Raw genomic sequence first — 18,938 nt, 5'->3', positions numbered from 1 at the left:
GTGGTATGACAATATTTTTTTTTGCTGCTTTGAAATCTTAGAAACTGTTTCAGTTCACTAGTTATAAATTATAAACAATCTTCTGAACTTAGTGATAGGCTTGTATAATAAATCTTTACATAATGATTGCATCAAGGAGTACTATTGTTTTTGGTTATTACTCTCTTATTTATATATGATTGGCAATATGCCTTTAAAAGCAAAAACATACAAACAAACAAAAAATCCCAGGTCCTGCCCCACACTGCAAGAACTCTACACAATTTAAGTTATTCTCTGGAACTAAAAACTTATTGCTAGATCTTTATTTCAAAGTGGTGTCCTATTCAGTGATAAACAATTGGAGACAACCACTGTATTTTTCTGAGAGGCTGCTGAAGTGTAGGGTTGATGTAGCAAGTTTAACACCACACTGACAGTGAAGAAGGCAGGAACATTCCTGAACCTCCTTTAGGGGTTTGATTCATTTCTACAGATAGCCTTAAATGAGATGATTGTGTCCTGCCAGGCGTGTCCCAGTGCTCTTGTCTTTTGCTTCGTTTGGCGTCATTTGTCAGCAACGAACGATCGAAATGTGTGGTGTAAGAGGACAGAGTAGAGGTAGCTTGGACAGCGCTAACATCCAGTCTGCCACAGACATCCAGGGTCCCAAACAGTTTCACCTGTGGGTCCTCCTGAACATTGAGGGGCAGGACAAGAGCACCAGTGATTTTATCAGAATGAAGCCAGGTCACCAGCATTTCTGTATGCTCTTTATCATGTAGATCCTCACTTGGGACAAATAAGAAGAATGGGGTCACCACCTATGTCATTGTTTAGCAAGCTACCAGTGAGGCAGTAAGCAATACCTCAGTCAGTAGCATGGCAAAGAAATGCTCAGGACAGACGCTGTGATTCATGAGAGTAATGGGTGTGAAGTGTCACTGGTGGAGCAAAAGTTTGGGGTCAGTAGTGAGTCAAGGAGACATTTAATGGTGGGTTGCAGTCACTCATTAAAAGGGATAGAATGCACGTGTGCTCATTGTAGAGCTAACCATGACTTATTCATAAAATAGGTGGAGGACTCAATCTGCTTCATAAAAGGCAGGTCATGCAAGGCTGTGTAGCTCTGGTTAAGGATGAATGATAGCATGGCTCATGTTTCCTTCCTAGTAGACCACCTTGGCTACTTCTCAGAGTCTTCTTATACTTTACGACAAGCCATACACTTCAGCCACAAAGGCAGCTGATGTAGTTCATATTGTCAACTATGAATTTTTAGGTAAGATAAAATGGTATAAAAGACAGAAATCTTGCAGCCAGTACTTCTTATTTTTTCAGAAAGAACATCAACTCAACCTAATAACTGTATATACTGCATTGTAAAGTTCCTGTTTTTATTTAAAAGTTGGATTTGTATGACTTTTAAAAAAGCTAAGGGATTAAAGGTTTAAGTGGTATAAAGGCAGTAATTTTTCATATTGTAGTAAAATGGTTTAACTTTTAGACAATGATTGCTAGCCTCTGAGTCTTAACTGTATCTTAAACTAACAAACTAATTTATTGTAATTTTTGCTGCTGCTGCTGCTAATACCCCAGTAAACGACAGCCTTTCTTAGGTCTTATGAAGTAATGATTATTGGAATGCAAAAGTGTCGTTGTAACTGCGTTCCCAAATCATGCCAAAGAGACACATCAGTGACATGCTAATGCCAGACTTTTAAGGCCTAAGTTTACCACTCAAATAACTTAGTCTCTTACCAAAAATAAGATAAAATAAAATAAAATAATGAAATAAGATCAAATAAATTTGAAAAGATCCCCTGTCCCCAAACCCTACTACCCATTAACTCTGCCTTCTATTGTATGTTGAACATAACAGTATCATGAACTTGATGAATGTTGGATGTTCATTTATTTATGATGGTGATGCAGCCATTGAAGCAAATTGGGGTAGTTTTCTGCATTACTGAGAAGATTGTACACCAATTGAAAATTAGGCACTCACTATGTGCCCAGTGCTGTATAAAATAAGAGTCATGGTTTATGGCTCCATGGACCATAAAATTTCTTCTCATTCATTCCTTCATTTGATATTTATTGAGCACCTGTTATGTACCACACATTGAACAAGGCACCGGGGATAAAGGAGTCCACAAGACAACATCCTTTTCTTGCTAGAGTTTACTGTTTAGTGGGGCCATGGTATATGCTTCTGAAACAATTGAAAATTGGGTAATACAAAACAAAGTGTCACGAGAAAGAACCCCGTGGAGTATAACAATTGCTCTAGATTGATTCATAGAGGAAATAGATTTGGAACAGAGCTTTGTGGCTAAGTGCTGAAAATCACATGGGAGAGAGTGAACTTGATTGGATTTAGGCCAGTAGGCTGTTGTCTAGAGAATGCTAGAGTATACGCTGACTTACAACTAAGGAAGAGGAATTTTAGTTTGCTACTTAGCTACCCCAAAGAAAAATTAAAGTGTAACTGCATCATTCCAAGAAATTTCAATGATTAACAAGTTGTCTTATCTTGGTGACCACACAAGCAAATTGACTCAAGTGCTGCCATGAAATGGAATTATTTTTCATTAAATTGACTGGATAATCTGCAAGGCCTGGTTTTTTCCTGACCAGAAGTATATGTTAATTTCATTTTGAAGTGTACTCATGTCATGCTTTAGAGTTAAATAGACATTGGCTATAATCCTGACCCAGACTCCACCTAGTTATGTGTTCTGTGTCTCAATTTGTTTATCTGTAAAGAGTATGTGTGTAACAAACTTACCCACAAGGTTGCTGAGAGCCTTTGCATTTGGTCTGTGGGCTTAGGCTGGCTTTCTTAATGACTAATATTCTCTTTAAAATGGTGGATGTCTTTTCTCTTTAAAGGGAACTCATTTCATTAAAAGTCCCCATTACATAATAAATTATTGTGCTAAAGCCTAGAGAAGGCCTTAGAAGATCTTTCCAAACTTCTATAGTAATAAACTGACTTTGCCTGTTGGAAATTTCTCTTTGGAAAAACATAATGTGTTTCAGGGTGGATGTTTTACTGAAACACCTTCTTAACATCTGCTCTGAAACACCTTATTGCTACAGTCTGCTTTTGCTATTAAAACAGTGTTGCCAGCAGTCAAACAAAGTAGTCTTTTGTTCCTCCAATACTACAATTGATTTCCAACTAGCTGTTTTCCTTGTAAGCCATAGGTGGGTTGCTAATTATCACTTTAGTCATGACATTTTAGGTAAACACTTCTTGATTAGGATGAAAATATCTTATGCATCTATCATTGCTAATATTTAGAGCATAACCAGTATTTTTTTAGCTTAACTATGGGTTTGAGGTAGGTAATCACAGCTAGAAAAAGCCAGAGTTTACAATACTACTAAAAGCATAGTTCAAAGCAAAATGCCTCAAATTACTTTTATAACAAGGTAGGACATATAAAGAAATATACCTATTTTCATACACGTTTTCTTTTTCTAAGACCTAAGATTTTTGCCTACTAATTTTTAATTTCCATTGTTGCCAAAGAACAGAAATGATTGACTAAGGATAACAATTGGAAGTGCGGATTAAAAAAATAATAAAAAAATAAGATCCTAAAGGGTATTTGAAGACCAATCTAAAGGATGAGAGCAAAGAGTCTAATAAAATGATAACCATGCCCTTCATCATGGGCTAGATATGAAGAAGGAAAAAAAAGATGCTGCGCTTTGTCTAGTCTATCATTTTACATCTATTAATTAATACTAAAAAAACACCCTTTCCTTCTGGATAGATAGCTCTCCTCTGCCATTGCATTTTTTTGACAGCCATCCTTCTGAAGGGCACCTCAGTTGTGTGGTACTCAACTCATATGACTTACCTGTCAGTTACATCTGTTGTTATGGGCACAAGAGATTTGGAGCAATATTTGTAAGCATATGTTCCCAATTTAAATAAAGGATACTAGTGAAAGTATATTAATAGAAATACTGGATGAGAGAGTGCTAGAATCAGTTAGAAAGACAACTAGATATAGACAGACAGAAATAGAAACCCAGAGAGTTAAAAATGTGACCTCCAATGCCACGGAGGCCAGTATGTGAATCCTTACCATCTTCTGCTCCTCAAATCCTGGCTCTACCACATTTTAGTTGGGTGACCTGGGGCAAGTTATCCACCTTCTCAGTGCTTCAGTTCCTTCATCTTAGTATGGGGATAATACTGATTTCCTCAAATAGTTGTTAACAGGCTTAAAAATGATAATAGGTATAAAGTGTTAAAACAGTGCCTGGCCCTGGCTATTGTAAATAGTGTTGCAGTGAACATTGTGATACATGTATCTTTTTGAATTATGGGTTTCTCAGGGTATATGCCCAGTAGTGGGATTGCTGGGTCATATGATAGTTCTATTTTTAGTTTTTTAAGGAATAGCCAGAACATGGAAGCAACTTAAATGTCCTTCGACAGATGAATGGATAAAGAAGATGTGGTACATATATACAATGGAATATTACACAGCCATAAAAAGGAATGAAATTGAGTTATATGTAGTGAGGTGAATGGACCTAGAGTCTGTCATACAGAGTGAAGTAAGTCAGAAAGAGAAAAATAAATACTGTATGCTAACGGATATACATGGAATCTAGAAAAATGGTACTGATGAACCTAGTGGCAGGGCAAGAATAGAGACACAGACATAGAGAATGGACTTGAGGACACAGAGGGGAAGGGGAGGCTGGGACAAAGTGAGAGAGTAGCATTGACATATGTACACTACCAAATGTAAAATAGATAACTATTGGGAAGCTTCTGCGTAGCACAGGGAGATTAGCTCGGTGCTTTGTGACCACCTACGGGGGTGAGATAGGGAGGGTGGGAGGGAGGCTCAAGAGGGAAGGGATATGGAGGTATATGTATACATATAGCTGTTTCACTTTGTTGTACAGCAGAAACTAATACAACATTGTAAAGCAATTTTACTCCAATAAAGATAAAAAAAAAAAGAGAGAGAGAGAATAAAAACAGAATAGAAGAGTGCCTGGAACGTAGGATTTAATGAGTACACTGAATGTTAGTTGTTATTTTCAGCATCTTGTTCATGAGCGTGACATAACGCTACTGGTCTCATTACTGGGAATGGGATAGTGAAAGATCATAGACTCTGAAGCCAGATAAACCTGTTTAGATCAAATTTAAGTCCTGCCTCTGCCATTTTCCCACAGTGTAAACTTGGGCAAATTAATCTCTTTGTGATTTAGTTTTCTTATCTGCAGTATCAGAAAAGTAGTAACTACCCTTGGGAGTTTTGTTGGTATATATCAAGTGCCCACATGACTTTTCCTTTCCCTTTCTACCCTTCATTGAAGACAGATGGGGGTAAAGGAATTCCATTATTCCTACTATGCCCAAACCACCCAGTGGGCCTGGTCTTCCTATCCCACTCTTGTGACTAGAGGTGTCAGAAGTTGAAAGAAATATCCAATGGCCAGCAGTAGGTGGCTTCTGTAAAATGAAACCAAACTAATTGATTGTCAGTGAGCTTGATTTAATAGTGGTTGAATCTAACACGTTATTATGCAGAAGGTACAGAAATGGCATAAGCATTTTTTTCTTCTTTTTTCTTTTTTAAATGGTAGTAAACATTACATTCTTGTTCAAGGAGCGATGTAATTTTTAGACAATTTTTAAAATCTTTTTCTGAGTTATAGTTGATGTACAACATCATGTAAGTTACAGGTGTACAATATAGTGATTCACAATTTTTAAAGATTATACAATTTTTTATCTTAATAAAGGTAAAAGGATTATTTTGTCAGGGTTTTAAAAAAGTGTTTCATTTTGAGTTTTTCAGTTTTATTTGTTTTGTCTCCTTTGGGTATATATATATATTCTGTTTCAGATTCTTTTCCATTATAGGTTATTATGAGATATTGAATTTAGTTCTCTGTGCTGTACAGTAGGTGCTTGTTGTTTATCTATTTTATGTATAGTCGTATCTGTTAATCCCCAATTCCCAATGTATCCCTCCCCCCTTTCCCCTTTAATAACTATAAGTTTGTTTTCTATGTCTGTGATTCTATTTCTGTTTTGTAAATACGTTCATTTGCATCATTTTTAAGACACATATAAGTGATATCATATATTTGTCTTTCTCTGTCTGGCTTATTGCACTTAGTATGATAATCGGCACAAGCTTTTAACCTCTAAGACAGAGAAGACTCTCTTCTAGCACCTTGAATGCACCCTCCTTCCATTTCCAAGCTCCCAAGTTCTTCTCCGATCTGGCCAGGTGGAAGTCTCTGCATCTGTATCTCTCCTCTTTACCCTCCCAAATCATTCTCAATTTTGCCAGAGACTATGACCTTTCCCTAAGAACAGGAAAGATTTCTGGGGACATATTTGATTTCTAACCTTAAAAAAATTAAATACTTAAAACTCACTTTAACTAAAAGGTCCCTTTAAGTAAATAGGCACTTCCGGGCAGACTTGAAATGAATGGTCTCAAAGATCTGAGGCATTCCTTGAAACTCCACATGAGCTTTCTTTTAGGTCTGTTGTTATTCACCTTGAATCCTTGACTTGGATCTGGGGTTGCCAAGCCTGCTTTCTGCTTAAATCTCTGAACTTCTATTCTTGAAATTGTCTGTTTCTTGTCTTTCTCACCTGAGCAGTGGGAGTCTTTCCCCTATTCTCCTGCGTAAGGTGGTGGAGAAGGATTTGAGAAAGTGAAAGACATAATTCCTACCCTCAAGGCACTTACAATATAACTGAAGGACTATTATACATATACTGACATTATCACATTAGAATATATTTTTTCATACTACATTGATACTATGTCTGTCAGTGCTCATAAAGTGGTGCCAGGCATGATGGGAATGTTTTTAGAATGAGAGATTGCCAAGCTATCGAGTGCTTAGGGAAGGCTTCCTGGAGAAGATGGGGTAGGAAGGATAGAAGGATAGGTCATTCCCAGTGAGGGAAGGACAGGAAAATGATGTTTTTGGCATTTATGAAATATTTGATAAAAGAATACACAAGTTGAAATAAGGTAAATGAATAAACAAAAAATTGAGTCTGGAAGACGAGTTAGGAGCCTATAATATAATGGTCTGGCTTTTAAGTGCTAAGATGCTGGAGAGGGAGCAGGATGTGGGTTTGAGGGACATCATCAAAGTGGATCAAAGAGCTTATGCACTGGTGTTGCCTCAGGTTTGACATACGAGGCTCTAGAACTGGATGTTTATACCATAATGTAGATCCGTTAACAAAGAGTCACAAATCTGTGACTTTTTAGATATATGAATATATTGATATATATTTATATATTCTTACCTCTAAGTCTGAATAATTTGGAAACAAGCAGGGAAAAGTGGAGGTTGTCTTGCTCTACATATTCACCAAGAGTGCAATTAATAAGTAAGAAGCTTATTTCCTATCATGTATTAGGATCAATTCACAGGCTACATGCAAAGGAGGAACTCGCTGGCATAATCCTGGAGGCACAGGTAGGTAGTTTGTCCAGATCACAGGAAATGATTGTTCCATCAAGCTTTGTACTAATTGGACCATATATAGAGTGTTAATTTTATTTCTGACCAGTGCATTTTTTAAAAGGAAGACTGAGACTAGAGTGTAAAAGGTAAACAGCCAGGAGTGTGCAAACCATGTTATATGAGGAGCAGCTGAAGAAAGGAAGAAAATATAAGACCAGTGTTATTTTTAAAGTATGTGAAAGGCTGACATTTAGCAAGTAAACTTATCCTATGATGCTCTAGGGAGCAAAAATTAAGATATGTAGAGTAAATTTTAGCTTGTGATAATAGAGAATGTTCAACAATGCACACAGTTAAACTGGAAGAGATTCTTTCATGAGTAGTGGTGAGGCTTTCGCACTAGTTATGTAAGGACACCTGCAAGGAATTTCTACTTTACAGAGAAGGCTGGATTAGATAAAGGAAACTTTCCTGTGTTCTCTGAGATTTTGTGACTCTGTCTTAGGTGAAGTGATGTAGACGGGTCCGTGTGTACATAATAAATGAAGCACATTTTGTTTTTCCTACTCTCAGGATCAACTAAATTACATTTTTGCTTTCTTCTCTGAAACTTGAACATGGGTCTTAGTAGTAGTAGTGATCACAAAAACACATAATCATTACTCATAACTAGATTTGGGCCGAGAAACTTGAACATAGTTCCTCGGACCCCTCTGACTCAGAGACATCAATCCTAAACCTTGTTTTATGGCCTCTGCCTTATTCTTGGCCTCTCTCAGGGGCAGGTTGGATATATCTGTGTTAATCTGAAGGGAGAAAGAGAAGGCATTTTTACAACTTCAATCCTGCACCGCTTTCTCCTTCCATCCCCACCGCTGCCTCGGGGTGGATGGAGACGTTGGCTGGAGCCAAGATTCCAGGGGCCTCCTTCCCTGGGTCTGGTTGCAGTGAGAGCTCTGCTCCCTCAGGCAAGTGGCTCTCTCAGTGTCTCCCACACCCTAGGAAGCTTTCTTTACTCTCCTGGGGGAAGTTTGGTAAGAGTATTGAGCAAGTGAATTGCAGGGCCTTTAGGGAATCTAGTGTAGTAATTAGAAAGACAGGCTCTGGACATGCTTTCATTCAGGCCCTGACACTTAACATGGGCTGGTCCCTTATCTCACTGAACCATGGTTTCCTTATCTGTAAAGTGTAGGTAACAATGGTACCTATGTCATAGGGTCATTGTGAGGTTTGTTTGACCTAATTCATAAAGAGAGGTTTCCCAGCACAGGCCAATACTCAGTTCTAATTTTTGTTGTTGTTATTATTCATGGCTGTATCTCTCACTCGTAGGTAGTATAGCATGTTGCTCTGGTTTACAGGAGACTTTCTGCCTTTCCCATGATTTTGGATCCCATAACTGCCAGGATGACCAGTTCTTACGGCCAGATGCTGGCCTGTGTTTTGGTGGTGGTCCAGTTCTATGATAGAGTCTGCAGCTGGTAATAAAGATGTTCTCTTAACTGTATAGTTTGTTCTCATTCAGTTATGAGCAAGTTTCTCTCATTGTAACTCAATACAATCTCTGTTTGGTTTGTAGAACATATCTTTCACATTTCCTATATTTTTTCCCTTAAAGAAATGATCACATGTGAGAGAGATATATATATACACATACATATATATACACATATGTGTGTGTGTATATATATATAAACATTTTATTTAAAATTTTTGTTATATTTGGTATTCTGGTATAAATGATTGTATTTTATTCCTTTCAAAAGTGTAAGAAAAAAAATTACAGCTTTTTTTTTTTTTGTAATGACTAGCAGCGGGGGGCCATGTGGACAATTATTCCTAGGAGTTCTGGCATAAATTTTCCCTCTAAACAGGCTCAAAAAAATGTTCAGGCCTGCGAGAAGATACTGGAATAGAAAATGAAAATACACAGATCCTACAAATGAACCTTCTCTAGAAAGATTAATATTTTGGTTTTTCAAGTATTATACTTTTTTTTCTTCTCTACGTACTTCTCTAAATTTTTCCCGCTCTTCATTTTGCACCTGATTTCCTCCGCTGGCATGAAGGAGCAAAGATGCATATAAAGTGTTATGATTTAGGATAGTCCCATTCTAGATGGAGCTGTCTTGATATAGCATGCCCTGTTTTCTCACCTCTTTGTAATTGTCAGTGTCTTTAGGCAGAGACAAAAATGCACTGTCAATTGGACCATTGGTTAATCCCCTATCAACAAATCAAACAGAAAAAAAATTATCTTTACAAGTGTTTGTATTGTGCAGTACTGATGTATACTTTAGGGGTAGGCAACATTTCACAGCTGTTCTAGAGTTGTGGTATAAGAAATACCATATGTTTTTGTCTGTTTCTCCCCACATTGTAATATTTCTGTCTTATATCCGAATCATTCACCATGTGCAAATACTGTCTTAATTTTAATGAGTATTCAATAAATAGGAAATGATTGAAATAATACCTTCTATATTTAACAATGTAGAAATTTATAGGTATGAAAAAAGTTCATAGTTGAGTTAAGTTGAGTTCATATATCCTGTTAGAGCCTCTACATTTCAATTTGTTACTTAAAAAAAATCTATTATTTGAGAGTTACACTAGAGTAAGTTTTTTTCTCAAGGCTTCTGTAGTCACTGTTGCGGAGATAAAATATTCTATTTTAAGAATAAATGCTATAGAGTTAAATCACCACAAATATATTTAGCTCTAAAAGTAACCTGTTGGATTGAGATGGATTCAATGATTTACATAATGTACCTTTTTTCAAAATTGCCATTAAGGCAACTTAAATGAAAATGAAATTAAATTAAATGAAATTTCCAATCTGCAAATACTCACAGGTCCTGTGACATTTAAAAATCACTCATCTATACATAGTTCTTTAGTCACTTGTTATCCAAATTAACACATAGATTGAACTTCTCAAACATGGAGGTGTAATGAAATGGTTCCTTGGTAAAGCTTCTAGATGGACCTTTGTCATTATCTGGTAAGACTGGGATTGTAATTGCATAATCACAATTAGCTCCCATCTCTGTGGTTATTCATGTGCCAAACCTAAAGATCAGTCTTTGGATGACAATGTTATAAGGGACAATAACTTGCAAATTGGTGAATTGTACTTCTGTGTATGCTTTCATTCCCCGAAGAAAGTGTCCCCGAACTAAGTCTTCTATGATGACAGAAAGAAGGAAAGGAATGGTCTGCTTCTTGGAATAAGATAGCTATGTGTGAAAATACCTGCTTTAGTGACTAGATGAGAACCATGTATAGTTGTCATAGAGATTGTTCATGTGAAAATAGATTTGATAAAATTCTAGAAAATGGCTTGGTATCTAAAGAAGTTGGACAGTCTACCAGAAATGGTTTTTTGATTATGTATTCATTTAAATTTCCTTAAAAAAATGGTGCCAAGGAGAAATAAAGACAACCTGCAGCCGATTCACCATAAATTCAAAATTGGTCAAGTCTGAGTAAATGAAGTTTTGAGGTACTAGAAAAATTGCAGAAACTCATCATTTTAATGACTGCATCTGTGATCATGTACCAACAAATAGCTCTGCCCGTGGCACCTTTAAATGTCTTTATTATATTACAGATTATAACTGTTTGCTTTCTTGTCAGTCTCTCCTTATAGTGACTTCATTCATTTAATTCACTTGACAATTATTGACATGCCCTACTCTATGCTAGGTGCTGGGGGATATAGCAGAGAACCAGATAAAAATACATGCCTTAAAGATGATATTTTAGTGGCAGAGACAGAAGCAAAAACTTGATAAAGAAGCAAAATATATCATATGTTGAGATTTCTCTAAATATTGTTCTTTGCATCAGTGGCATCTACCACAAGTCCTGGACATAGCAGACACTCAAAAACTACTCACTGCTGGATTGATTTACTTTTGTGATAACTCAAAGGAACAGAAGTATAATTCTTGAATGTACCATTGCTTTTAATTGGGAACAGCCACTGGAGTGCTGATACCAGTCAACAGATACATAGACTTAGGGTAGGGGATGATGGAGTAACTGCCAGAATAAAACTTCAGTGAACAAGAGCTCTATTATCTATGAGTAAAGTAGCCTGGCAGATTCATTAATTTGGTGACTTTAACAGTTGATATAATTGTACTATGTGGCCCAAATAAACGGAGATTTTATTATATCACCTGTCTATTTTGCTCTTTGCAACTAGCAATGAACATGAACACTTCGGCCCATACACATCTTTGATTTCCTTATTTCTCCATTGTCTTAATGTTGAGTGTCTTGAGAAGTACCAGGTTAATTGATTTGTTTTTTCATAGAATATCCAAACGCTTGGCCTTTCCACTTCTCAGTTATAATTCTAATCATAAACAAAGATGACCAACTGTAACCTGCCCAGGTCTAAAGGAAGATATTGTATAAAATAACACATGCTGGTTGGTGTCAGGTAGCTCCTGGAAACTAGATGAAAGGCTGCGTGTGTGATGAGAATCTGTGTACGACTCTCTGGAATCCAGGTTCCAGTGGGCCGGCTGGAGAAGGATGCTTTCAAGGCTTCTGAGATGACTGTTGACAGAGCTGAAGGAAAATGGTAGACATTCTTGTTCTTACCCCAGCTCCCAACCTTCTAGCAGACTTATCAGGGCTGAAATTCCCAGCAATTCTGCAGCACCTCACTCACAGACACTCATAAATGATTAATATTAGTTCTGATTCTTTAGTACAACAGTATAGGCCTACCTTGGAGATATTGTGAGTTTGGTTCCAGACCACCAAAATAAAGTGAATATCACAATAAAGTGAGTCATGAAATTTTGGTTTCTCAGGGCATACAAAATTTTGTTTATACTATACTGTAGGCTATTAACTGTGCAATAGCATTATGTCTAAAAACAAACAAAAAATGTACATACCTTAATTAAAGATACTTTATTGCTAAAAAATGTTGACCATCATCTGACAACACAAGGTTGCCACAAACCTTCAATTTGTAAAAAAAAAAAAAAGCAGTATCTGCAAAGCACAATCAAATGAAGCGCAATAAAACAAGGTATGCCTGTATATTTTAACAAATTACATGGAAAAAAGGTACACATTACAAAAGCAATGCATAACCTATCTAACAAATTAGTAAATTACAGACAAACCAAAGGAGAAAATTAAAATCCTCTGCAGTTCTTCTATCTAGAGTTAACCAAGGTAAACACTGAAATACACTCTAGTTTTTTGGTTTTTTTCTATGCATGCACAAAATTACTTTTTTTTTTTTTCCAAAATTTGGATCATACAGTCAATACAGTTGGGTAACTTACAGGACTTCCCTGGCGGTCCAGTGGTTAAGACTCTGAGCTTCCACTTCAGGGGGTGCATGTTTGAACCCTGGTCGGGGAACTAAGATCCTGCACATGCCGCATGGCATGGCCGGAAAAAAAAAAAAAGTTTGTTAACTTGCTTTAAAAAACTTAAGACTGAACCACAAACATCAATGCTCGCATATTTTCCCATTACATGAAATTACCATAATTTATCCCTTGTTGCATACTTGGGTTGTCCTGAATTTTCAATAATATACTGTTGTCATCGATATACAATGGCCTTTCTTTTACATAAATATTCCACTCATATCTTTATTGGTGGGTAAGTGGATGGTGCTTCTCCAAAGCTAGGCCCTAGAGCAACCTGTATTCCAGGCTGAGCCTAGGGGTCAAGGGAGGGAGAGAGAGGAGAGGGAGTGCCTGGCCACTGCCCTGATGTTTTGGAGAGAAGCCTGGGTGCTGGCTGCCCTCAGCAGAGGATTCAATGTTTTTCACGGCTGGTGACCACATTGCTGCTTGCAAGGGAGGGAGGAGAGTCGAGTCAGAGACGTGCGTGTCATGTAACTTAGGCTTTTTAAAAAAAATTTATTTTTTATTGGAGTATGATTGATTAACAAGTTGTATTAGGCCCATCTGTTGCATGAAATTGCACCAAGCATCTTTGTTCCCAACTACATAGAACCATGTCTTGGCTGGGCTCTGAGATCTGCAGGAACACACCAAGTAATTAATAGGAAATGCATTTGCTTAATATTCATGAGGCAAGAGAAATATTGATTCCTTCACCCTTGAACCAAAAAAACGCTCCCCAGACTCAGCAAATGCATTGTAAGTTCCACGGGGGCAGGCAGTGTCTGCTTTGTTTGCCACTGTGTCCTCAGTGCCTAGCACATTGCTTGGCACATCACACAGTTAATCAACATATATTTGACGAGTAAAAAAAAACATAAAGTGAAAATATCTCAATCCAATAGCCAACTGGGCTTGGCTCTGCTTTCTTCTGAGAGCAACAGGGCTCACATAGGCTTATTTCTTCAATCCTGTTGGCTAACTTGGGGAGCAGTGATAATAAGAGTCTGGACCTGACCCAGGTGCTATTGTGTGGGGACTAATTTTCTCTGTTTTGAAACTTGGTCGGCCTTATTTAGCTAGAGAATCTTTAGGCCTGCATTTTGATATACTTCTCCCCTACAAAAGGAACCATAAAGGAAAGAACCATTTCCCAAAGGATCTGCGTGGATTACAAGATCTTGTTCCTTTTAGTGGCAACAAACCACCTTGGAAATCCTTTACTAGTGGATGCTGTTGTGTAAAAACTTTTAGAAACATTCTAAGCCTCAAAATATTAGACCACTGTGATGGGTGAGGAGATGCTTCTCTGATGACTAGTTGCTGTGCTTCTAGAAATAACCTCAATGAACAAAAAATAACACAATTGTATTCATTTTAGCATTTACTGAGAACATCTTAGGTCTCAGCTTTGTACTGAATATTAGAAATAAAAGTAAAAGAAGAGATGGTCATAGATATACAGGTAAATACATCATTATCGTGCAGTGTGGCAAGTGATACAGCTGGGTATGGACAGGGTGCCGGGGCAGCACAACTTGCTAATTCATCTCAGTGAAGTCGAGGAACATTTCAAGGAGGTGAGCCCATTTTGACATGGGGTTTGAAGGGTGGATAGGAGTTTGTCAGGCAGAGAAAGGGGGAGGAGAAGTTCAAAACAAGAGAGTAACACAAGCCAAAGCTCAGAAGGGCATGGTATATCTGGGACAGATGAGGCCTTTAGAGCAGTTGGAACAGAGGGTGTTGGCAGGAGAGATGAGGTTATAGAGGTGGATTTCAGTTGCATCATCAAGAAGGCAATTAATGAGTTTCTACTTTGTTGTGTGGATAAGGAAGGTTTTGGTAAGGGACATTTCTCCTTCAATCATTAGTATCACCAGGCCAGATTAAGACATTTCTTGATAATGATTCATCAATAAGAGACTTGATTTTCTTTTCATTTGGGTTTTAGGCTTTTACATCTTCTCATAATGCTGGTGGCATAATGATCTAAGCCTCCCTTAAGTTTCCGGTTTTACCTTTTGTTCGTATATTTGCTATTTGTTTTTTTTTTTTTTTTTTGGGGGGGGTACACCAGGTTCAATCATCTGTTTTTATATACATATCCCCATTTTCCCTCCCTTCCTTGACTCCCCCCCCTCGAGTCCCCCCCCACCCTCCCTGTCCCAGTCCTCTAAGGCATCTTCCATCCTCGAGTTGGACTCCCTTTGTTATACAACAACTTCCCACTGACTATTTTACAGTTGGTAGTATATATATGTCTGTGCTACTCTCTCACTTCGTCTCAGTTTCCCCTTCACCCCCCGCCCCCTCCCATACCTCGAGTTCTCCAGTCCATTCTCTGTATCTGCATCCTTATTCTTGTCACTGAGTTCATCAGTACCATTTTTAGATTCCATATATGTGAGTTAGCATACAATATTTGTCCTTCTCTTTCTGACTTACTTCACTCTGTATGACAGATTGTAGTTCTATCCACCTCATTACATATAGCTCCATCTCATCCCTTTTTATAGCTGAGTAATATTCTTACGATTTGTATGGAAACGCAAAAGACCCCGAATAGCCAAAGCAATCTTGAGAAGGAAAAATGGAGTTGGTGGAATCAGGCTTCCTGACTTCAAACTATACTACAAGGCCATAGTGATCAAGACAGTATGGTACTGGCACAAAAATAGAAAGGAAGATCAATGGAACAGAATAGAAAACTCAGAAGTAAGCCCAAACACATATGGGCACCTTATCTTTGACAAAGGAGGCAAGAATATACAATGGAAAAAAGACAGCCTCTTCAATCAGTGGTGCTGGGAAAATTGGACAGCAACATGTAAAAGAATGAAATTAGAACACTTCCTAACACCATACACAAAAATAAACTCAAAATGGATTAAAGACCTACATGTAAGGCCAGACACTATAAAACTCCTAGAGGAAAACATAGGCAGAACACTCTATGACATACATCAAAGCAACATCCTTTTTGACCCACCTCCTAGAATCATGGAAATAAAATCAAGAATAAACGAAGGGGACCTCATGAAACTTAAAAGCTTTTGCACAGCGAAAGAAACCATAAACAAGACTAAAAGGCAACCCTCAGAATGGGAAAAAATAATTGCCTATGAAACAACGGACAAAGGATTAACCTCCAAAATATACAAGCAGCTCATGCTATTTGTTTTTATATCCAGGTGTTTTCAAAGACACCTTGTTTGTTCTGCAATGGTTCATTTAGACGTTAAAGCTGGGCTAAGTGATTAGACCAGTTCTAACCTATAGCTGGGACCACTTATGGAATTTATTCTACAAAATGATCTCTTTAACATCATGGGTGGCCAGGAAATGGACTGGTGAGATCAAAATCTGCATTATTACTGTTAAGTTTCAATGGTAACAAAGAGGGGAACTTGTTTCCTTAAACCCCTTAGAAAGTTCCGTTGCATTTTGGAATATTTTAGCCAAGTTAAGGCTAGGGTAAGAGATGAAGAAAAGGGAATATGAAAGAGAGGACATTGGTATCATTGTAGTTACCAAGCAGAAAATTCTAAAAGTAACATTCCAGAACAATATAACATACCATGTGCAAATTAATATCAGATACTCTAAATATATTTTTAAAAACTCTTATCTATAGTTGATCTAAGCTTTAGCTTATCTATACTTTAATTTATCTACATAAATAAACTTTAGTTTTGTCACTGAAATTTACAAATGTGTATTGGCTTTGAATTTTGTTTTCCCAGAAATAAGAAAAGATCTGTTACTAGGATCAGTGTTTATCCTCTTGAGTCATCCTATTTGGGCACATTTGATTTGCCATATAAGCATTTTTTAGTTCTGGTGTCAATTTGAATTCAAAGGATCCAGATATCTACATCAGTGTTTCTGCTACTGTCCATTTCTTTTTCTCAGTATTTTGCAGAATAACACCATTTTGTGGAAAGTAAAATGAATACCATGTAGCAGTTTGTTAAGTTAAAAAAAACCTATTGGACTGAGAGTGTCTATCAACTGATTTCTCTATTTTGTTTGTTTTGCAGGTGACAATGGCCAGCATTGGAATGAATGGACAAGATTTTAGGAATGCCTGTGAAAGATCCCTTTTTAGTCTTCGAATGGCAACATGGAATCAAATCTTAGATCCCTGGGTGTATATTCTTCTACGGAAGGCTGTCCTTAAGAATCTCTACACGTTTACCAGACGCTGTTGTGGAGTGCATATCATCAGCTTACATGTTTGGGAGCTTAGCTCCATAAAAAATTCCTTAAAGGTTGCTGCTATTTCTGAGTCACCAGTTACAGAGAAAGTAACCCAGCAAACAAGCACCTAGTTCAGTAGGACAGTAAATCGATATAGGTCTAGGACCAAATTAAGAAAAGTTTTGGCAATATTTCAGTTAATTATATAAATATAGCAAGCCTAACTGGAAAAATCAGCCCTCAGCTGGATAGTTTGGGGGGCACTTTTGTCAGATTTGGCTTTTGAAATTTGCTAAATTAACTGTATATTTGCACATTTTCACGTTTTTGTCAACTAGAGGTAAACGTGATGAAATAATGCCATAGGAGTCAAATTGAAAACAATTTTGGGCTTATCTGTATTATTGATGCTTTTGAACAAGCGACTCTCTTGAAGCCTGTAGCATTTACTTGGCCTACGACCTGTGCAGTGCAATGGCTGTTTGGGGGCATCACTGCTCTATAGCAGTTCCGTATAGACTAGGCGCAGTGGATTGGAGCGCCCTCTTTTGATCTGGTCTGTTTTACCCTGCATTGTGTAGCCTCAATTAATACATGTGTTGTCATGTCACAGGGAACTCATTGTGGCTTATTATAATGACTTCCATGTATGTGAGGTGTGGCTGTCAGGTTGCCTGATGTGCGAGCCTGTTTAGAATGAGCCTATCCTTGTCATATCTGACAGATATGACTGCTTGCATTTATTATTATGAAGGTCAGTTGTTTGAAGATGTCATGGATTTGCACAGTTTTCAAGTAATCACCATTTCCTCTGAACATTTTAGTGTAGAGTCAATAATTTTTAGAGAAACAAAGGCTCTGTGAGCACGTGTATAGGTGACTTGCATTATAGCAGTTCCTAAGAAGCTCTGCCATGGATAATGCAAACAAGCAGAACTTAAACACCAAGTGATGGGTGCGAAGGACATTGGCAAAGGCGCTTTACCTGGAGCGTCATTGACACGGTGTCATTTCTGTGTCAGGGAACGAAAGAAGCACAACCTCTAGAGCATAATATTCAACAACCATCTGCAGCTAGTGTGTTTCTTTCCACACACACACACACACAGTCACACACACATACACTGTCACACACACGCACACTGTCACACACATGCAAAGGACATGAGACATTTCAGTTGAATAGGGCTCCTTAAGTCTGTAAGATGGCATCTTCTAAAGCCTGTGCTACCAGTGCCAAGGAGAGGGTTGGCAATTAGCCAGGTATCTTGAGACCCTTGAAATGGCTGAGAGATCGAGGAATAAAGTCTCTCCCCAAATTTCTCAAGGATACTTTAAACTTTTTCTTTGCTTATTTTTATAATTTAACCCAATTTTAGTAATCATTCAAAATGTCCTGGGTCTATCAGAGCATAGGGTAGCTAGCTCTGCTTTATAATAGGGAAATGCCTTTCTATGAAAAGAGTGCCTTCATTAACAGGGGCCTGTTTTAAAATTATACTTCCCTGTGAGACTGATTTTGGATTCTCTAGGAAATCTGTGCAGTTCAATTAGACTTAAATTATTATTTTGACAAGTTTTTGCTTTTGACTGGTAATTTACATTGGAAGTTATTGTTAACTTTGGTGAATGTTGGTAAATTCTAATGAATACATTGAAAGAAATTAAGCAAATAGCCTCAGTGAAGATTTAAAGACAACTATTTCTTTCCAATGAATTTAAAGTAGGGCAACATGCATATATACACTGGCATATGATAGTCTTAGTTTATGACCAGTAAATGATGTCTTACAAATGCAGGTCATTCTTACATGTAAAGCACGTAGTAAATGCTTGATACTTGGCAAATTGAATTACTGGAAAGAATTTCTTGGTGCA

General features: G+C 37.5%; 1 protein-coding gene across 1 annotated transcript in view; it reads left to right on the top strand.

The window, feature by feature from the left end:
• PTGFR (prostaglandin F receptor) overlaps positions 1-18,106 on the top strand; it is a 49,074-nt gene extending 30,968 nt beyond the window's left edge. Inside the window, exon 3 of the mRNA XM_057715355.1 lies at positions 16,901-18,106. Within this exon, the coding sequence (XP_057571338.1) occupies positions 16,901-17,191 (291 nt within the window). The 3' untranslated portion in view covers positions 17,192-18,106. The remainder of the gene's footprint in view (positions 1-16,900) is intronic.
• Positions 18,107-18,938: the final 832 nt, after the last annotated feature.

The sequence above is a fragment of the Hippopotamus amphibius genome, chromosome 1, assembly GCF_030028045.1.
Source record: "Hippopotamus amphibius kiboko isolate mHipAmp2 chromosome 1, mHipAmp2.hap2, whole genome shotgun sequence".
NCBI lineage: Eukaryota > Metazoa > Chordata > Mammalia > Artiodactyla > Hippopotamidae > Hippopotamus > Hippopotamus amphibius.
Note: the sequence above shows the minus strand (reverse complement) of the source record. Positions and strands in the feature narration are given on the sequence as shown.